The 22826-nt window shown below is 42.0% G+C and overlaps 1 protein-coding gene across 1 annotated transcript in view; it reads left to right on the top strand.

Annotated features, from left to right (window-relative positions):
* The window catches only part of LOC125882986 (vasorin-like), a 40525-nt gene extending 18543 nt beyond the window's left edge, over positions 1 to 21982 (top strand). The window contains exon 2 of the mRNA XM_049567073.1: positions 17087 to 21982. Coding sequence (XP_049423030.1) covers positions 17108 to 19231 — 2124 coding nt within the window. The 5' untranslated portion in view covers positions 17087 to 17107 and the 3' untranslated portion in view covers positions 19232 to 21982. The remainder of the gene's footprint in view (positions 1 to 17086) is intronic.
* The last annotated feature ends 844 nt before the right edge of the window (positions 21983 to 22826 follow it).

Genomic DNA, 22826 nt, shown 5'->3' with positions numbered 1-22826 from the left:
GTGTGTATGGTCCACACAGACTCAAAAAATGGAATGTATGTAGACGTCTTCATAGGGGTCTGTGCGGACCCTTGCAGACATGTGAACGTTGCAGTGAATGTGCAGGTAAAGCCACAATTTGTCAACTAATAAAGGCTCCAACTCCTGAAGGCCCAAGCATAATTTGATATGGTTGCTGACTGCTCAGGAAAGTGAAAGGGGTTAACCCTGAACCAAGAGGATGGCAAAAAAAAAAAGTCTGTCCTGTGCTTTTCAACCTTTGCGTAGAGGCTGAAGCAGGAACAGTTAACATGCAGTTGCCATATGCAGATTTTGTAGGAAGTAAGAATAAAAACTGTTGGATGACAGTAAGGGAAAAAAAACATTGAGGAACATAATCCAGGGTTTAGCAGATTTGTCAACTCGTGACATCCTTGTCTGACAATAGGGTGTACAGACAGTCAAGTTGGGTTCAGTCAAACTGTTGAAGTTTCGCATGGTGACAACTTCGCTGTGACAACACTTCTTTGGCTTTACTTTAAATGTTATTTCCGTCTTTAGTTTCAACTAGAAAAGACATGTATGGCATGATAATATAATAGAGAGATAGATATCATTCCTAGCCAGAATTGGGTCTGATGTTTGTTCACAGCACAGATAAGCTGTAATGGTACAGCATCTGTCTAGACTTGTACAAACAGGAGGTGTCTGACGCCCCCAGTCACCCCCCACAGTCCGGCCCAACCTGTACCCTGCCAGAGGCCACACTTCAGTAACTGACAGCTGGGCTTAACAAGCATGACGGGGCCCCTGTTGGGAAAAAGTCCCGCAGGTGATCATCACTCAGTAATCAGGGGGGATGGATAGAGGGAGGGTGGCAGGAGATTAATGAATGAAAAACAGTAACAAGTGAAGAGTGTTTGGCTCTAAAGCTGCAGTGTGCAACAGCACAACAATGATGGCAGGAAAGTTTACTACATGAAAAAAAAAGGCAAATTAAAACCCCTGTGAACCCTCGCCTAAAAACATTTACTGCTTCTGTGGCTTCTGCCAGCATCTCTGCTTCAGGCTAGGTGCCGTTTCCAGGTGTAAACATCTCATTGAGAGGATCGACAAGTGATGGCAGGGCAGGAATTGACGGATCGGAGGGAGAAGTAATGATACACTTCACTGCTTCAAGGTGAAACATTTGCTTATTGTAGATATAAGACTTTTATTCTAGATAAATAAGCTTAAGCTAATGCAAGAGGGAAATTCACTGTGTACTTAAATTAGTCTTTAACTCCAGCTTTGGGAACTGTGTATCTTTAGCTTTTATAAACATGAGTGTAATTTATTGGGTGAAGCTGTCTTTTGTCTATTAATGTTAGACTTAATGTACTTACTACTAATTTTGGGTAAGCAAAAGTCTGCACTATGTGTAACTGTACTCTTTGTACTCTTTGTAAGCTACTGGAGGATTTGTGACTTCCCTTCTGGAAAGATTTAACAAATGTGTACAGTAAGAAAGGAAGGATAAGGAAGGATAAGGAAAGAGTAGAAATGTTTGAGAGTGTTGTCTCTATTGCCAGTTGCTCACTGGCATGTCTTTGTGAAGCTGAGTGCAGGTAACATGCTCATTTCCAGCTGTTGACAGACAGGCTGTGAGCCAGTTTAGTGTGAAGACACAACACACACAACCTTTACATTCATTCTTTAGTTGTTACCACAGACAGCTTAACTGTGCTCGTGGCGCCTCATCGCTTGCATTCATAGTTTTATCACCTCAGTGGAAAAACCGGTGTCACCAAAAGTCATCCTGGATCAGGGTGTGTGCCCAACTGTGCCACGAGTAAACACCAAATCAGACTGGTGAATTCCTCCTACGATGGTGTGTGTTTCCAGTCTCGCTTCTCTCAATACTCTCTGCAGGTTTGCATTGCATTTGTGTGTGCATAAGTAACGGTAGCCGACATATATACATGTTATCCCTGCACACACAGATGTAACTTAGTGAGTTTGTGACCAGAACGTTGTTAGCTTAAAGTTCCACCACTGCTTTGTAAATTCTGAGCGGGACAATTTGAATAAGGTGTTTTTTTTATGCTGATGAGCATGTCCTTATATGATCTGTATCTTGTGTTGAACCACTGCAAACATGAGGATGCACATGTGTGCTACGAGCATTTTTGGTGACAGGATGCATTTTACGTTCAACTGCAGAGGCTGCAAATTTGCATCTGTAATTAGCACCAGGAAGTGAAATGCCAATGAAAGAGGAGAAGAAGAAGAAGACCAGTAGCCTGCGCTGACGTGGGAGGCTTTAAGTATTAAAAATGTTTTATAGGGTATGCATCCGACATGTTGGTTAGGCCTTAAGGAAACACATAATGTGTCTTTGAATTTAAACCATACTGTCTTTCACTCAAAGCCCGCTGTAAGTTCAATCAACAACACCAAAGAGTTTCGCATGAGTAGCAGTGGCAGTAAATAAGGGTGGCATGAAGAAATCAGAGTAGCGTTAGAGACTCTTAATTTGCATAATTATCTTTGACATCTGTGCTGGACACATTCATTCATTTTTATAATGTTTTTTTTGTTTTGTTTTTTATACAAATATTTTTAAGACGTTTTAAACTTTTTTATACATTTTTTTTTTACTTTTTTGTATATTATTTGCATGGCAATACTTTTTCAAATTATGTATCAACTACTCCAAATCAGCCTCTGGTTACACTGACAGAACAGTTACATAAATATAACACTACAAATGCAAAGACATGTGCGATAGAGCATTCTCACCATGAACATTCTGACTTCTTAAACACAGACGTAACTATTAACCCTAATGATGGCTAAGGTACATTTAGGTGCCAGAGCTCCTGCACTGAAATGGAATGCAGCAATTATCAGTGATATTAGTTACACCTGTGTCTCAGAAGCCAAAATGTGTGCTGTGAGAAAGGTCTGTTGATGGCTCAGAGTCAAACTAAAATATTTCAGCTTTCAAAATCCCCTCGTAGTGTCTTTTTTTTGTATATTTATAGTTTATATATCAGATGTATACAAAGAGTAGACGATAAAGTAGATGCAGTCACAACATCTGTTGGCCTTTCTTGTATTCAAAACCTGCAAACACTTTAAATGTCACATTTCAGTACATTGAGTTTTATAGTATTGCAATGTGAGCACAGTGGCATAATTGGATGTTACACCACATGAGTTTGTACTTCTTACTTGTGAGGACCCTCATTGACAGTGCATTTCCGAGCCCTTTACACCAGACTAACTCCAACTGTGTCTCCAAACAGGAGGCATAACAGTCACATTTTTCAGTTGTCTCACTTGCATCTTTGGAACAGATCTATTTTCAATACTGTATGTCTGCACAGGCTGTGTAACGGCTCATCCCAAACAAAACACACACACCCCCCTCTCAGGACTTCAAACCCAAAGGACACACGCACACACACACACACACACACTCCTCTAATGTCAGGTACTTGTCACTGCAGTTCTGTTTGGAATGACTACAGCAGGAAAACAAAATCTGTCTGTTGGCTTTTCCCCACAAACTCCTCGAGCTAAACACAGATGCCGTTGTGGAAACAGGCAGGGTCTGAGAGGTTGATCTCCTTACAGCAACGTTTTCCAAACCCACAGAAGAGAATTAAGGTCTGACAAGCAGCAGCATCACACCTAAATGTCACTTTGCATTTTCATCATAGCAGCAGCAGCATAGCTGGCATCTCTGCCATACCTGAGTCAGACAGCACAACACCCAGGCGTCGCTAAGGCAGCAACACAAGCCAAAACCCTCCACTGAGCCAGCTAAGGTCACTGTTAATAATGGTGATGGATTATTAGTCAGCAGTCATCTTTGTTTGCTGCAATTATGTCATTTTATATGATTATCTCCCCAACAATACTGTAACTCCTGAGGGTTTTTATGCCCACAGATTGAACTCTTAAGGCCAAAACACACTGGCGGTGAACTTTGTACATCAAAAAATAGGTCCCTATTATTTTCAGTGTACAACCCCACACCGGTGGCTGCTAGACGCATGTTGGCGCTCCTGGGCACGCCACCCCGCGGCACTTCTAGCCTCGCCACCTCCTGAATTAAATTCATGTTCCCCCACTCACTCTTTGCTTGTACAGATCAACTCCCATAGCAGCTCTTTTCCTCTGCTCCTCTGGCAGCTCGACTCCTCTCCTTAGCATGGATGTATAAAGAGAACTTGGTAACCTTTGTTGTTTTATGTGTGACAAAGAATTAATGAGGAGAGACTTGTTGTTGAGGTTGAGAAATATCCCACACAAAACAACCCACAAAACGACCCACAAAAAAGTATTACCTGGCGAGTCATAGCTCTGGAGATCGGCTCTTCAGGTGAGAAATTAAGTTTAACTAGGGACTGCCTAAACACGATTTTAAGCAACTGCAGAGATTTACTGTTTTCAGCTTTACTCCCTCCAGAAGTGCAATTTACTTTAAAGTTCAGGCATCCCTGTCTTTTTGAACAATGCAAGTATTTGGTTACTGGTTGATTAAGTCGTAAGGTATTTATTTTACTATATATCTCAGTTCTGGCGAAGTTGTATCAACAAGCATTCACATGGTTGTAGCATTCTTGAAGCAGACACTGGATACCTACCCCGACCCTGACCTCTGACTCCCACATGGAGGCAAAAGAAGCTTTGTACTGCATGTGAAGCTGCCTCTGGGTACGACAAAGAGATTGTCTGTTCAAGTTTAACAGCTAGCTGTGACTTACTTCTGCAGAAAGCGAACAGAGCTAGTCGTTAGACAAAGTTAAGAGAATGCACAAAGTGAGGAGGACTGGTGGAGAAGAAGAAAAATCCAGCAGGTACTGAGCAATGTCTCTCAAACCAGATCACGATCCAGCAGCAGGTGAAAGCCTGAGGAGGTTAACAGTAGTTTCAAATAACAGGAGGAGATGTGCTGTCACATACCATGTTATTAAGTTGTTCTAGAGGTGACGTGTTAAGGTTTGCGTGTGTGTTGGGTGTTCTGCATTTTGCCGAAATGAATGACAATATTAAGAAATACCTTAAGGCACCGAAAAGAAGAGACTGAGCTTTGAGTGCAGCTGAGAGAGAAAATAAAGACAGTAATCAAGCTTTTACACTTATATTTAATATGCGTTTGATTGGTCTTTCTTTCACGCAGTTCATTGGGTGTAGTGTGACATATTTATGTTTACCTATTGTGAGTCAAGAGGTGATTTGGTTTGTCTGCTTTGCTGGTCACAAGCCCTGAACACAGCTCATTCTGCCTTCTTTAAATCATTTTAAGGAAGCGAAATTGTCTCTCTTCATCCTAACATAGACTAAATGGCAGCTGTCACTGCCCAGTCTAGACAGCAGTTGTCACCACTGATGTGTTAACTGCTGTGTAGAAGACTAAGTTGCCGGGGTTGTTTCACAGTCTCTGTTGATTTCACATCACAAAACTATAAAGCTGTTTTACACTAAACATCTCCTTGGATTACTAGATCGAGACACGGAGGTAAACACCAACAGAAAAGACTCTTCTATCTGTGGCATCATTTAAACTTTTGTTTCATATATTTCCTCTGGTTTCTACTCACTAACCTGCTCAATAGATACTGTGTGTTTAGCAACAGTTGCAGAATCAGAACCAAATGTCTGAGCTCTCTGGATGCACATTACGAAATTCGCAGGTATGCACTGTGTAATGACTTAGATGAGCCGCAGGACCTGATCATCAACAAGTCACAGCACTGCATGAATAAAAGGTCTAATAGTTATCTCAATGAAGCCATTGCATTGGAATGGCAACTACTGGAAAGACATTTTGTGCACACATTCATGGTCCCCAGAGGAAAAGTTTGATCCCCTAACCTTTCATCTAGTGCCATGTATGTATTGAGAGCCACTGTTATTGAGAACAGAGGCTGTAGGGAGTCTGTATGATGCAGAGATTTGCTGGAGTGCACCGGGGTTAAAGGTCAAGAGTTGTCAAAGCAACTCAAGTCAGCCTCAGACTACAGGAGTTATAAAATCGGGTTGCATCACACACATAAGGAGAAACTTAATGGATGTTCTTCTCTCTAATCTCAAACATGCACACATTACCAGATGTGAAAAATAACGGTGCATCACACGCTAAAGGACATTGTGAAGATTACCATGTCAGAGGGAGCATGAACGCACCACCTCACGTGATCTCATGGGAAAGCAGATATAAAACCGGAGACTGACGTGGCGCGACAACTTACGGTTACGTTAACAATGCTTTGCAGTGACAAAAACAAGAGCCGAGGGCTAAACAAGAGAAGATGGTCAACACGTGTTGCCTGTTCTTTAGCGAGAACCAGAGATGAGATTTTAATTGTCAATTTTAATATCTGTCAGCAGCAGCATGCAAGCTAACGTAGGCCTCAAGGGTGAGCATGTTTCCCATTGTTTGGTATGACCATCAGATGCTCCGTACTGACTCAATCATAATTGTAATCATTTGGATTAAAATTATGTTTTAAATTATCAGGGTGGCCCCAATGAGTCTGCGAGCAGTTCAGAAGGTTTAAGAGCGGATCTGTAAACCTCTCACACTGCCAGATAATCTGGGCCACACATCTGTACCAACCAAGGTCCCAGAACAAATTCCTCCTCCAGTAGTCAGGAGGGGTGAATCTGGGGTAAATCCGCCTAAAAATCCCATAGCCTGAGCCTGACTTTAGGCTGTATCCACACTTATCCACAAATAGTTTCAGTCAGTAAATTGATTCGCTGCATTGTAGTTTTCACAGTTCTGTGATTTGGTTTATAACTGTAAGAGCAAAAATACACTCGAGCAACATCTGGGATTTTTTGTTTGAGATAAATGTATATAACACGTGTTTGTGCATGTGCATACACATTACTGTGCACATATAAAATATTCTTGATCTGCTTACACAATAACTTTTGGGGCTAAGAGTTTTAGAAAGACTGGAACCGTTAAACTGATTTTACTGGTAAGCTTTTCAGGCATGAGGTAACAGGATATTCCACTCTGGGGAGTTTCGGGGGTGTGGGAGTTAGGCTAAGGATGTACCACTAACTCACATCCCCTTTTTGTCTCTGTGAAAATGAAGTCATCTCCCCGTAGACCAGCTTTCTAACACAATTTATGATCCTCTTTCTCCTTCTTTGTACCTCCATTCCTGACTCTACTGTCCCCATCTCCTCCCCTCCTTCACCTCTCCCACAGTCCCTCAAAATCCTCCCTCTACCCCTTTTCCTTAAAGTGGTAATCCTGGAAATATCTTAAGTTCATTTTGGCTTCATCTCTAATGATTAAAGGTCATTGCTGTGGAAGTTTCATCAAATATGGTAAATTCTTTTTACGAAATTTTCTGTTGAGAGTTTCAGTGTCTGTAAGTGATGCTTATCATCTTGGATTTAGCTGCTCATATTAACATAAGTTTTTTTAATGATTCTAACAAAACCGTAGAAGGAAAATGCACCACTTCCTGTGCACCAAAGCATTTTTCGCATCAAATGTTGAAAAGAAAGTACAGTATAAGATCTAAGTTGGCTAAAGTAATAAGTGACACCTGTACATTTACAACTGATCTAGAAGCTCCCATGCGCCTGCTCCCTTTTGTTGCTCCTTTATTGCAAACCACTGTTTGTTTGGCACAGAGTATAAATGAATGAAGAATACAAAGCCTCCCCACCTGCTATGATTTAACCACAACAGTTGTCCTGCTTTCCTTTGATACTTCAGTACTCACCTCTGACGGGAATGCACTGCTGCACAAGTGCCACTAACAATGCATTTTGCCTGTTCCTAAAGAATGTGATGAAATACATAGTTGGACTCAATATTCAATCTTGTGGAGTTTTTGACCTCAAACGGCACAATGGAGTTATGTTTATATGAGTGCGACCATGTTTTGTTATTTCTTGTGCATGCACATCAGAACAATGAACATGAACAATACACATTCTTGCCAATGGTTTAACACTATTCCAGTGATCCACAGCTGACAGTAATGCGCCAAGAAACACAGCAAAGTCCCGAGAAAGATGGAAAAAGGAATCCGCCGGCAAGTTAACATGGATGTAAACAATACAGGATTTAAAATACTTTAAAAAATCAGCTTTGAAAATGTTGCATGAGGAAAGAAATGCATTAAATATGTAAGACCTCAAGGATACACACACATTCATTTATAGTAGGTAAGAAACACTGAATGTAAACATACTTCTTGTTTCTTTACAAGAAAACTCCAAAACACTGCTTTAATAAACACAAACTACTGAGAGTCACAATGATCAGTCGATTAGTTTTCAATTAATAAAGGTACCAGCCTAATACCAGCCTTCAAAAGCTGCAACTTTGAACTCTGCTGCCCGGTTACTCACCTGCACCCCCTCCAGGGACCACATCACCCCTGTACTCAAACAGCTTCAATGGCTCCCTGTCCCAATACCGCATCCAGTACAAACTCCTCCTCATCACCTACAAAGCCCTCAACAACCTTGCCCCCTCTTATCTCACTGACCTCCTCCACCGCCATTCCCCCACCCACCGGCTTCGCTCCACCGACTCCAACCTCCAAAAACCCATCTGTTCAAACTGGCTTTTCCTGAGTTTCCACTAGTCACTTCTCATTTTTCATTTTCATTTTTATTTTATTATCATTGACATTTTTTCAGCACTGTAAAGCGTCTTTGAGTGTCCTGAAAAGTGCTATATAAATCTGATGCATTATTATTATTATTATTATTATTATTATTATCATTATTATTAATAAACTAAACACAAACTAATTTGATAATCGATTCATTGGTTTGAGCCATTTTTTAAGCAAAAAGAAGTAAAAACTCTTAAATAATTTCTGGTCTTACTCCTCTTTGACAGTAAACTGAGTATCTTTGGGTTGCGGACAAAGCGAGACATTTAAGGACGTCATCTTGATCGACATTTTTCACCATTTTCTGACATTTTATACACCAAACAATAATCCATTTTGACAAGTAACATAATCATTAGTTACAGCCCTATATCTATGGATGAATATACACACTAAACCTTCTGCTGTGCTTTGTTTTATTTTGGATTTGGCCATAATGTCTGCTCTCAGCAGCGTCAGGAAGACAAACATTTAATGGAACACTCCTACTGTTTGTCATTATCATCCATTTTATTACATCTTGGGTCTTACTTTTGCAGCTTTGGCCTTCATTTCTATTGGTTATGACAACTCTGGTATCATGGTAATGTAGCAACAGCTAAGTCTAATTGGGCAAAAAGCATGAACGGTCAGGAGATTAGAGAGCAGTTGCTGTAAGCCAGACCATCCAAATGCCGTCATGTAAAGGTAGAAAAATGAGTGTACTTTCAATGCACAGTAAAACTTCAGCTTGACTGGCCATGACCAGCGACCAGCCAGTTGGTCTCTTATATAGGCAAGCTGATTGCGTGTCAATCAAATTTAAATGTATGCGGGGCGTCGGTGGCTTAGTGGATAGAGCAGGCGCCCCATGTTCAAGGCTATTGCCATAGGGGCCCGGGTTCGACTCCAGCCTGTGGCCATTTCCTGCATGTCACCCTGTCTCTCTCTCTTCAGGGCAACTAAATGTTTTAGCGCTACTGATTAAAAAGGAAAGTAAAATGGCAATGTTACTTGAGCTGAAAGGGAGCTGCCAATCAAGGATGGTCTGATCACATCCCCACAATCCTGAGAAATGGTTTGAGCAGCCGAATGAGCTGTTTTTTAAACTAGGTTTCCTAATAGTTATGAATAAGTATTTATATGCTTAGTGAGACACTCATTTGTAGAATCATTTCTGTCAATTATAGTGCACAGACAGAGAGGAAATTAGAATTGGCCAAAATTGGAATCGGCAGGTCAAACTTTAAAACAATCAGAAATCAGAATCAGCCAAGAAAATTGCAGTTGGTTCCTCTCTAGTTAAACTGTGTGCCTGCACAGCTTTCACAAGTGTAGTCAGACAAAGTTGAACCAGGAAGTTGGTCTGGAAACTGTGACAGCTATTTTTGGTTAGAATTTTACAGTTCCTCTTTGTTTTCGTGTCCAAACATGTTTGGATAAATTGGGGATTTGTTCACAACCCGTCTGATCGTCTGACTTCTTAGTAATACCTTCCCAGGAAGTCATTTAATGAGTACGACAGTTTAGGGAATCACAAGCAAACCTACAAGAATAGAATTATGAGATCCTTTAATTCTTCTTGAGTCACAGTCAAACAGCAGCAGTTGTGCTTTGGCAGGATCTTACAGGACCCCCTCCACCTCAGTTTAAGAGAATATTCAACACTGTCATATCTGGCTTTTGTCCTGCACTTTAGGTTTAGAGGAGTCAGGCTTTGTTTACAGCAGATTTGGGATGAATGGAGGCAGTTGTCTGCTACCAGCTATTAACACACCAAACGTCTCCCTCTTTCTCTCTCGTGTCCTCTTCCCTCTCAGTTTACCTCTCAAACTCATCGCCTATTAGTCTCCTTCTCTCTCTTCTCTCTCTCCACCTTTCTCTTATCACAGGGGAGGACAAAGGTTTATGTGGGGCTTTCATTCTGTCTCACAGTGAGCGATGGCTGCAGTGTATTATGGGTAACAGAATCCAGCTGTGTTGTAGACTGTGTGTGTGTCTGCTGCTGTGAACATGTGCAGGAATGTGTGTGTGTGTGTGTGTTGTGTTGTGCTGCTCCGCAGGTCTTGGGTGCGTGTCGACCTGTTTCGTGTCATTTTGACGGCGATGTTTCGCTTTCATCATGCGGCCTTATCTAGGCTCGTACAAATAGCTGAGGATATAGTGTGTGCGGTGGAGTCTTAACAGCAGAATACTCTGTCACAGTTAATCAGGAATTCATGAAGGAGCAAAGAGAACTGGTTTTGCAACTCCAAGTTATGTGAATGCAGAGGGAAAATGTTCCCCGTGTTATGACTGCTATGGTTAATATAGTGCATGGCAGATTCTTGGCTTCGTGGTGTGGGCACCCGGTCATTATCAAACACAAGAGGGTGAAGATGATAAAAAAAAGAGAGGAGTACTTATGTTCAGACTGAGCTGTAAGCTTTTCATTCTTCACTTCATCTCTTCCTATATCCTTGTTTCCCTCCCACTTATCCCGTCACTCCTTTGAAACACTGAGCCAGTTTTAAGATATTAGAGGTGAATATGAAGCAGCTGTGATGGAAGTACATACTTGTGTTTTCCTGCAAGTTAAAATTAAAATATAGTGTTTCGAGCATTTCTGCCCCGTCACTTTGGCAATTGATGCTCGTTTAAACAGCTTTCACTTCCAACTTTATTTTTTTACATGGCTGAACTGAGCACAGCAGTCAAAACTCAAACAAAGATGTCACAAACGCAGCATATACTATTACTACTACTTCTAGTAATAATAATCACTTGTCCATACCCACTGGTAGCTTTGTCACCTTCTACCTATGCCAATCCTCAATGCCTATGTGCAGTTTCACATAGATTGACCATGTCAGTGAGTAGAAAAATGTGGGACAGACAGAATGACACACTGACAGTTTCCATGATTATGTACAGCATACCATACCATGACTTAGTCATACCAAAAATTAGAAAAAAAACCAAGGCATTGGTCCACAGGGGGAGCCACAGCGATTGGTCGCATTTTAGCCATTTTTAAGCATTTTTCTGTTGCTATAGCGCCACCCAGTTGCCAATTAGAGTTAAATTTCTCCAGTCACCTTGAGGCGTCCTGTTCTACATATCTACCAAGTTTAGTAAAAATCCATATGGCGGTTAGGCCTAGATAAGAAATGAGCTCTCTAGCGCCCCCATTTTGTTTGATGGGGTCAATAATGGAGGGTCCCCTCAGATTATGTGTGGTCATATGCCTACAAAGTTGCGTGGTGATGGGTGAAACCCTTGAGATGTTATACACCTTTATGTGATGAGCCACGCCCTCCGCAATATTCATTGCCTTATAGAAGCTCAGTTTTAGTAAGTTTTCCAACTTTTGCCAAGAGGGAATTTTAGATATTGGTCCCTAGATTATGTTCACCCAGTTTTATGCAGATCGGTCAAACTTCCTAGGAAGAGATCGATTTTAAGTGTTTTTCAAAAAATTCAAAATGGCGATAAATCCATATAACCAGAAGTTATGGGTTCTTGAGGCACATTTGTTCCTCATGAGGAGAAGCATCTCTGTGCAGTTTCATGTCTCTACAACATACGGGGCACGAGATATGCCCATTCGAAGTTTGCGATTTCAATCGGTTGCTATAGCGCCCCCCTTTGGCCAATTGATGTAATATTGCTTCATTCACATCCTCCCATGACGCTCTACCACTGTGCCAAATTTCACATGGATTGACCAAGTCAGTGAGGAGAAAAACGTGGAACAGACACACAGACAGAGTTTTCGTCATTATATAGTGAGACTGTAAGTCATAATAATTGTAAGGGTCTAGATTTAAATCCTGCACTGATGAACTGAAAATAAGCAATTAAAGGTCTAGTGTGTAGGATTAAGGGCAGGGGTGTCAAACATACAGCCCGGGGCCAGAACCAGCCCGCCAAAGGGTCCAATCCGGTCCACTGGATGACTTTGCACACCTATGATCATGCCGTTTTTCATGGAGGCATGAAGTTTTCTTAACGAATTCAAGGTAACATGGCATGATTAGCCATAGGTGTAAATGTGAGCGTGGGTGTACCCTGCCTCTCGCCCAATGTCAGCTGGGATTGGCTCCAGCGCCCCCGCAACCCTCAAGAGGATAAGCGGTTGTGAAAATGGATGGATGGCATGACTAAATCATTTACAAATGGTCACATAGTGGGTGAAATATTTCTTTAAACAGACAACTGTAGCTAAAGTAAGAGATGCAGGATATAGTTTTTGAAAGAGACATAAAGAGACAATGCATTCAATGTTTTAATTATTCTCATCATGTAATAAGGTCAATGGGAACAAACTCACCGGCCATCAGATGATTTTTTGATGACATCAACAGATGACAGTGCTATCAAAACTAAAACTCGCTCAAATAAGAAGATGCCTTCTGACCTTGGAATAAGAACTGTCAGACAGGTCAGAGGTCAGGTTCAGCCACAGAGCAGCAGCCCTGAAGCATGAAGGGATTCAGTTTCAGGATGCTTCAGCAGGGCGGATGCTTTTTGAATCCTCTGTGCTGAAGGTGTCTCTACCTTACCACCCAGGTGTGTGTAGCACCCGGCAGTGTGTTTTCCTGAAGACTTGCAACTGACACATGCTGTCAGGAGGGTTTACTACAGTGCATGTCCTGGCACAGGCCCTTTGGAACAGCAAAGCTGCGAGACACATGCACAGTTTACTTGGGATTTGATGTTGCAGACAAGTGTCTTAAAGAGAGTTGAAACCTGTTGTGTTCATTTTTAAATGTGATGTGATACAAACTGTAAGAACCGTCAAAAGCAAAGCACTCCTATATGCATGATTAGTTTCTCTTCCTCAGCTCTGCAACACAACTATTTCTTCATTTATATTCCATTCATTCCTCTCCTTTGCTGTCATCAAATTAACATAGCCAGTGTGTCTGCAGCAGCACCCTTAAAGGAATGACGAGGAGCTCTTATTATAACCCTGTTACTGTTCTATAAACAGTGAATGACTGCACACAAAGAAAGATCCGGATTCTGCAGGAGAGCGTGTCTTTAACCTCAGACATGCACCTCCAAACAAAAGCAGTCGTATGCCCTGTCATAGCATAATGCTTTGTCATCAGTGGAGCATGTTGTATGACTGCAGACAACTTCATTATGTGTGTGTGCATCTTCTGGCTGATGTGTCAGCAAACAATTTTTGCGTTGGCGGTTCTGCCATCTTCACTCATCACTTCATACAGACTAAAAGTAGCACTGGCGCTAACACTTGAAGACAGTCTTAGTCATATTAAAGTCAGTTGCATCTGGATTGTAGCAGAACATGTGAGAAGGACACAGTATCTGATTCTGCACATCAAATACTTAGTTACTTCACTTGGATGTCTGAGCTTCACTGTGCAGAATGATAAATGTGCAAAGTTTGACTATAAGGCTGTTTTCACATTCATCTGCTGAGGGAGAAAAGTTTCTCTGTATTTACATTTCATGTAGTTTTGCACGTACAAGCGAGATGTTGTGATATTGCAACAAGTTTGGGAGCCAACTGTGGTCCAATATGCATCTTCTGCCAACTTTACACCAGACAACTTCTCAAGTGATTTTACTTTTGCAGACAAAATTCCACTGTCGTATCAAAATTATGAAAGTTTTACATCAGTAGATTGCTGATCTCCTGGTCTCGATTGTTTAGTGTAAGGTGATCGTAAAAGTTTGATCTGTCTAAGGTTGGTCTTTTTCTCGTCTTTATGTTCTGACAAAATGAAACATGTTTAATGTAATCGCAAGTTTTAGTCTTGGCTCATGCAGACGCTGAAGTTAAAAGACGTGAACATTGTCAACAACCAATAGCTGCACTCTCTCCAGTACCAAACAGGAAGCAGCAAACTGGGTAGACAGGAAACATGGACGGGATTCCAGGAGGTGTGAGAACATGAACAAGTCTCGGTTCTCCTGTGTGGAAAAGGAGGACAAACTGGTGGAGTTGTGGCGTCAACAAGAGTCTGTGTTTAATTCAGCGTGTATCTGAACTGTATGAACTGTGTCAGCACAGTTTTGCATTGCAGCTTGCTTTTAAATTTTCTCGCTGTTTTGATCTTTTATTAGTCGTTACATTTGCCAAAGCACCACCATGTGGTCGTGTTAAAGCACTCAATGTTTTTGTTTATAACTCGTAAGCTGTGGAATATTTCAGGAGTTGGAGGCCTAATGCTGCTTTTTGGATCAAAATGTATCAGTCAGTGTAAGACATTTCCACCTAAACAGATTTTCCTGCCATTTTTTAAGGTTTGGCCCAAACAGAGTAACACTGCACCAACAAGTGTCAACAGTTACCTAATTACTGGTACGCTGATTCAAAACACTTCAGAATCAGACATCACTCTGTGGTTTACAACAAGACAAGGCAGATTGAGAGAGATTTATTCTACACACTCAAAAACCCATTGTATTCCACCTCATTCTGTTGCCTTCTTGCCACACATCTGTTAGAGTCAGTGGTTGATTTGTATAAAACAAAGAAAAGCATTAGAAACATGCTGAGAGCTTGTATTTGCAGACCAACAAGTCGAGACATGGCACTTATTGTCTAGTTGTGTGACTAACAGGATAGAGGTTTGATCTTTCTCAAATGTGCCGCCGAGGCTGGACAACAAAATTCTCAGACTGGTAGATTCTGGTTGATATTAACTGCTCTTGAAGTCACAGTTTTGGTTCTTAAAACACCAAAAAACTTGTGTTTGCTCTTTCTGTCAATAGTCAACTTCTCTGTCCTGTACTTTCCGTTCCCTCTCTTCCATTTGTGTTTAATAAAGACAGTTTTTGAGAGAGTATTGCAAATTCTTGTCAAGCTGACAGACTCTGACCTCATATGTTATGAGGAGAGGGGGATAAATGGAGGAGACAGAGGGCAGAGAGGGAACGGAGGCATGGGGCCGGAGGTGCACCCCTGACTTTAATAAAACATCTTAGGTTTCTCCTCAACTTCCACCTCAGGAGTCCTGGCAAGGGCAGGAGTGCAAGAGTTTACCAACTCAGGCCAGGTTGGAGGGGGGGAGGGGAGGTGAGAAGAAAAAGGGGACCACTTTATGACAGGTGGTCAGGGAACTATTGGCAACAGGCAAAACACCAAAGATGCAGCCTAATGCACACGAAGACAATCCTCACTAAACTATCTACCATCTCTTAGTCTATGGAAGGGACAATACAGTTTCCAAGGGTTTGAAAATTCTGCCACTTTTTCTATCATTATTCCAGCAAATGATATTCCAAAGACTCTTGATTTTCATTCGTTTTTATCTTTTTCGGCCTGAGTGAAACTCCCTTTGACTGTTGCCAGAGTCACTCTCAAGTTTCAGTCATTGTGGCTCTTGGAGCGTTTCACACCACAATAACCCATCCAGATCAAACAAGTTGGAAAAAAAGGTCCTTTGGGGCTCCAACTGGTCTGGAGTTGAAGGTCACAGTCTCCAGACGCAATCTCAACATATGACTGAATCATTTTTTCCGAAAAATAAAACAAATACCAGCCAAGTGCACAGTATATGCACAATATTGTATTGCTTCATATGCAGGTACAAACACATGGATGTTTTTTCTCTGGAGTAAGAAAATAGCCAATTCACATTACATGACAAGAAAAGGAAAAGAAACAAAATATCATCTTGCACGGTGAAATCCATCACATCATTTATCACAGCACTACTCCCGTTGTAGCCAAAGGCACTAAATCACTGTTTCACAGACAGAACTAAAAGGAAAATGAAGTTGGGAAAGAAGGAGGAGAGACAGGGAATGTCTGTACGTTTGATCTGCTTCTGTGTTTGGCCGTTTGGTTGATAAAACTTTGTGCTGTAATCGTGACTCTTTACCTTCAATCAAAGTCATGTGGTGGCCCCCTAATTTCCTGCATTCCTCTATGTGCCGCCCATGGTTTTGGTAACACAATGAGGCAAATATGTGATTGAGAGTGCATGTGCAACACACACAGCATATTTACCTTGGATATGTTTGTATGTAGAAGCCGTGTGGTGCTGCGAGTGCCGAGCTGCGTTACTGCAGACTGGGTTTCACGGGCTAAGGACCATGTCATAAACACAGGGAAGAGGCTGAATGGCTTTCTCACTTAGCCCCAGGAAGGGTCACCCTGGGTGGGCTGTGGGTCCTGATCCCCGGGGTGTCTGCTGATCAAGGACAGAAAACAGCAAATTCACTATGATGGAGCAGTCGGTGTTACTGTTTGTTTATATACATGTAGAAGCTAAGGTTTGTTGATTGGGCAAGGTGTACGGGTAATAAACAAAAGTCCTCTGGTATTTATTTTTGAGCGAATAGCTTTAGGAATTAGATTAAGAAAAAATTCTTACAGAACTTCCATTTGTTCCTCAGTAATGATGTCAATATGTCTCAATTTGTTTCTTCTGTAAAGCCACACTTTAATTGAGACACGCTTAATAAGCCAACAGTGATTAACACCAGCCATTTTTCATCTCTCTTATGTCTTTCAGGGTTTAAGGCCTGACGTCACCATGCTGCCTTACTTCCTGCTCCTCTTCCTTTCATCTGGTCTGGTGTTATCCTCTGACTGCCCGGCTGACTGTTCTTGCATGGGCCAGAACTCAATATTCTGCATTCATCGACGCTCCAGCACTGTGCCTCGTGTCCCAGCCACCACACAAAATTTATACATCTTCCAGAATGGCATTGACACTTTGTCACAAGACGACTTCAAAAGCCTGGGGGAGTTGGAGTTGCTAGACCTGAGCCAGAACGAGCTGGCAGAGATGCCAGATGGTGTGTTTGAGATGCTGGCAAAGCTGAAAAACTTAGACCTCTCCTCTAACCAAATTACACACATTTCCAAAGGCAGTTTTTCTGGGTTGGTCCAACTAGAGAGGCTGTATCTCCACGCAAACCGCATTCAGAGCATCCATTTGGAAGCTTTTGATGGTTTAGAGATGCTACTGGAACTCAAGCTCCAAGGGAACCAGCTCACCTCTCTGCCATCCCTTCGTTTCCCCAGGCTTCTGCTTCTAGACCTGAGCTACAACAACATCCCAACCCTGGGACCCTCAGACCTCCAGACTCCCCACCTGGAGGCCCTTAAAGTGGCCTCTCTAGGGCTTACATCTGTGGATGAGGATCTCATAGCCTCACTGGGGAACCTTCATGAGCTCGACATCTCCACAAACCAGTTAACTGAGGTTCCCCAGGCCCTAAAGCAAGACTCCCTCAAGGGGCTGATCAAGCTCAGCCTGGCTGCCAACCCATTGGGTGAGCTCAAGGTGGAGGACTTCCAGAAACTGAGTGGACTTCAAGAATTGGATCTAAGTGGACTTAATCTCCAGGGATTTTCCCAGAGTTTCTTCCAGACCTTCCCTAGGTTGGGTCAACTGACAGCAGCTGAGAACCCATTTAACTGCTTGTGTCCATTAGCCTGGTTCCCTGTCTGGCTAAAAGAGAAAGAAGTGAATCTTGGGAGGCCGGAGGAAACCAGGTGTCACTTCCCTCTAGTCAATGCTGGAAAAATGCTTTCAGCACTGGAGCACAAAGATTTCGGTTGTCCACCTACCACCACAGTGCTGATTGGCTCCCCCATTGGAAGTACTCCTGTTCCCCAGATGCCCACCACATCTCCAGACACCATCCATACTAATGCTATTCCCCCTCCTCCTCCACCCAGTGAGGCAACTGTCTCCTCAAAAACAGACAGCCCCCTTTCACCAGAACCTCCAGTCTCCCCGAGTTCCACCAGTGGAGAGATAGGGGAGCACATCTGCCCACCAAATATCTGCCTTAATGGAGGCACCTGTAATTTTGACCCACTGGGGCAACTCAGCTGTCTTTGTCCCTCGGGGACCTCTGGCCTCTACTGTGAAAATGTGGATGAGGTTCCTGAGCCACCAAAACCATCAGCAACAGAAGTTTTGCTAGCTGCCCCTGCAATGCCAGCTGAACTCGATGCTATCAGCTCACGGCAGGTCACCTCCACATCTATCCTTCTTGACTTGCACCGTTTCATTGAGACACGGCCACACATCCGTGGCATCAGGTTGACCTATCGTAACCTCTCAGGACCCGACCGCCGCCCCATTATCCTGAGTGTACCAGCTTCTTACCCTGAGTACACTTTGCGTGGTTTGAGACCCAACTGTACCTACTCAGTCTGTGCCAGTCCTCTGGGTGAAAGAATCAACTCTAGGGCAAACAGCTCAGCTGAAACAGGGTCGTGTACAGAGGCTCGCACAGAAGGGGTCCCACAGACATCTTTAGAGTCCAGGGTGGAGACACAGAGCCCGCTGACATACACTCTCATTCCTGCCCTGGCTGCACTGGCACTGGTGCTAGGGTTGGCCGTGGTGGCTGGGACAATCATTTGTGTCCGAAAGAGAAGGCAGGCCCAGGCAGAAATGGAGCTAGAGCTGGGCCCAGCAGATCCTGATCCCATGGAATTGGAGGGCATAAAGGCCTGCCTGGAGAATGGGGGAAATGGCACACTACCCCACAAACAGCCAGAGATTGACCGCTGTCACACTCCTCAGCCGCCTCCATCTTTGCAGCAAAATGGAGGTTTGGACTATGAAGTTCCCTTGATGCAAGGACACTGCCCATCAAATAACAATCTAGCATCCTTAAAGCCATCATATTTCTAAAATGCAATAAAATACACTTGGAAAGATTTTGAAGAGAGAGGGCTTGCCCATCAGGAGATCCTGCTATGGCTCACTTAGTGGTTAAAAATCAAATCTTCATTCCAATATCAGATATCCACAATTTGAAAAGTGGCACTTACTGTCCAAATGATAACACTGCAGACTGGATCATCTATTTTAGAAATACTGAAAGATGAATTTAAGATTACAGCATATTGGAAATGTGCTAAACCACTGTGGGACAATGATCAGAACATGGTTTACAGTCATCTAGCAGAGTTTAATGGTGGTGAAACCTAACTAAGTGATTAAACTAAGTGCAATCGAATAGAAGGGTCTTAGTAGCAGACTGAAAACGGAAGTGCCTTTTTGCATTGACACAGCTGTAACCAGTGGCTCATTTTAAAAAGAAATCTTTGTTTATATAAAAGAAACTATAGGAATGAGCTGTAATCCTGTTGCTGGATTTGAGAGATACAGAATGGGGATAAGTGCCCCAGTGTTTGGGCTACAGAACTGGAGGAAGTGACAGTGGTTTAAATGAAAACAGCGATGCAGATGTGTGATTCCTGGACCTCATGTCCTGGTACTAAATGGGTTTTCGACCAACTCCAACTGCTCCATGGGGATTATTAAAAAAACTTGCACTGAAAAGAAATATTTCTTTTCCTTTCCAGTGTCCCAGTCACAAACTGCCAAAAGACTGATGGTAGCATTAAGAAATGCAATGACACAAAAACTTTGAAAAATACTTTGCAAAGCTAGTGATAGGCTGACCTGTCTCAACATCATATTTCGTCGTTGACATTATCTAATCTGAAAGAAAACTTCAAGTGTCCTCACATGTGGAGTTGGATTCTTCAGTGTCAACAGATCTACCATATTTCTCTCCACACATCCCGAAGCTTTTGGCTCCGTGAGAGATGAATTTGCTGTGAAAGATAAATGGACTGAATGAAGAGCCATTGAGAATGGACTTTGCCGGCATTGTTCTGCACCGTGATGGGAAAGCTGTTTTGTCTAGTTTATATCATGATATTTTGTTTTTGTTGTGCTTTTTTTTTTTTTTTTTGTAATTTTGTTGTGTTTTATGCTGTTGATGTCCATACAGTATTGCTATTTTTTGCAAGTTGAAACTTTTTTTTTATTGTTCTCCCTTGAAAAAGCCTCCTTAATTCATCATGGATTCTATCATTTTCTTTTTGCATATAAGGTTACATGTTGCTAAAACTTTCCAGAGCTACTTGCAGCAGGTGATGAGTAACACTAGCTTAGATTCTTGAGCTAAAAGCACTAAAACAACCAACTATAATCACATAACTACTAAAAAGTTTTCATGTAAAGACTAAATTTAAACAGTTTTCTTTACATCATGCACAGAATGTTTTTGTATGAGGTTCGCCAAAATATGTCTGAGGAGTTCACCAAGTGAATGTAACTATCAAGTGTCAGACACTTTATATTCTCTGCAAGGTCTGCCAACGCTACATAAGGACAAGCCACAGACTGTTTTTGACAGCCAGAGCTCCCAAAATTGTGTTCAAAGGCCTTTTTGCCACAGAACCCACTCCTATAAAGCAGCACACGCGCGCCGAGAAAAGAAAGGAAGTTCAAAGAGCTCCGAGGAAACTTGCTGTGAGTGTCAGTGAGTTTTAGTCACTAGTTTCCTCTTAGCTGAACCATTTCTGAGATATGGTCTAGACAGGGTCCCCCTGTAGCTGTTTGTTTTCACACACCCTCTCTCTGGCTCCCTGTGCCTCCACTTCAACCATCCACTGTGTTTTGGTACAAAAAGATTATTGGCATGTGTGTTCAGAGACTGTTTTGCTTGTTTACGGCCAACCAGACTGTGAAATGCACCGGCTAAGTGCACCGTTCTGATGTATTTGTTCTTTTTTTTCCTGTCTGAGGTTGGGAATGTCACAAGCTTTTAGTGTTACTTTTCTTTTTTTATATATATCTTTCCCTTTCATGAGAAAGAATCTTAACTTGCAAAGTATAATAGGTTTACAGAGACGTGCCTTAGCAACATTCGTGCAGAGCCTTACTGACATCTTGTAGTGTCATATTACATGCTGATGTGTATTTCAAGAACAAAAGGGCCTTTATGTTGTCTCACAAGATATTGCATTATATTACGTTACAAACTACAAATGAAGAAACATGAAATGTAATGTAATCTGTTTTTAAAAAGACCTTCCTTGGTTCTTGGTGATCTACAGTAATAGCAGAAAGCTTGGATGACTGGGTTTTATCAGTTTTTTCAGGTGTGTGTGTGTGTGTGTGTGTGTGTGTGTGTGTGTGTGTGTGTGTGTGTGTGTGTGCGTGCGTGCGTGCGTGCGTGTGCGTGTGCATGTGTGTTTTACTTCCACTTCTACAGTACGTTGTCTGCTTTATAATTGAGTCCATGCACTACACTCCAGCACTGTCCAAAATCAACTTACCATTCTCTGGCTTCTCTACGTTCTTCGTTCTGTCAATATTCCAGCATAAACACAGACACAGATGCTCATATATCAGCTCTCCAACAATATATCAACTGGAAGACTCTTTGTATCGCTTTGGACAGTGAGAGGAGCAGGAAATGTTTGAAATATTTTCAACATGCTTGTTACAGAACCTTCCCTGTTTATTTAGGGAAGCTTGTCTTTTTTCCTTGTTTAATGTTTGTCAATTATGTCAATTACATTTTTGTTTTGCCAGAATGCTGAGAAAAAGAACAGTATTAAAAAGATTTAATGTTAAATCTGACTGTGACTTTGGCGAATTTTGTTGGCTTAATGATTCAAGTCATTTTTATATGGTTTTATAATGCAGTATACGTACATGTTCATGTGTTTTCCTCCTTGTGGATTTGAGGAATTCAGGCCCATTTGAGGCTCTAAGTCAGTTCTGAATGTTGTCATAGAGCAGAGTTAAACATAAAAACAGAGCAACGTTTTCCAGTAACAACAGAATCTTATTACACACAGTCTGTATCTTTCAATACCTCATTACACACACACACACACACACACACACACACACACACACTAACGTCAACCACAAAATGATTACTTGTGACGTTATGAAGGTTTGTGGATGGAGGTCATTTTCTGTATTTTCCGCTAATAGCCAAGAACGGATGCCAGTGGAAAATATTACCAAATAACACACAATTTCCAAATAACAGATATTACATAGCTCTGCTGCTTTTAGCTACTGGCTGCTTGCTTGTTGATTTAGCATTTTAATATCTTACCCCACGGTAAATTGCAATGAAAACAGTACAACAGGACACATCCAAACTTACAGTGACGATTACAACGTGCAAGTTTTAAGGGCAGAACACTGTTTTATGAAATTTGGTTAATTTTTACGACCAAGTAAATGTTTAGATCATTATTTTACATATAAACAAAAGGACAGCTAACACAGGCTCTGCCCTCTACTGGACCTTAGAAGCAATACTCTCCACAATCACAAGAACATATTTGCCCATGGAAATTTGCATAAACATAGGCTCTCTTCAGCGACAGCAATTTCCCACTGTCTTCTGACCCTTGTGAGGTTAGGCCATGGCTCCAACCAGTTTGGTTGCATATTACCTGGGTTG

This window comes from Epinephelus fuscoguttatus, linkage group LG3 (genome assembly GCF_011397635.1).
Source record: "Epinephelus fuscoguttatus linkage group LG3, E.fuscoguttatus.final_Chr_v1".
In the NCBI taxonomy this organism is placed as follows: Eukaryota; Metazoa; Chordata; class Actinopteri; order Perciformes; family Serranidae; genus Epinephelus; species Epinephelus fuscoguttatus.
This window is presented reverse-complemented; position numbering and strand designations above follow the sequence as displayed.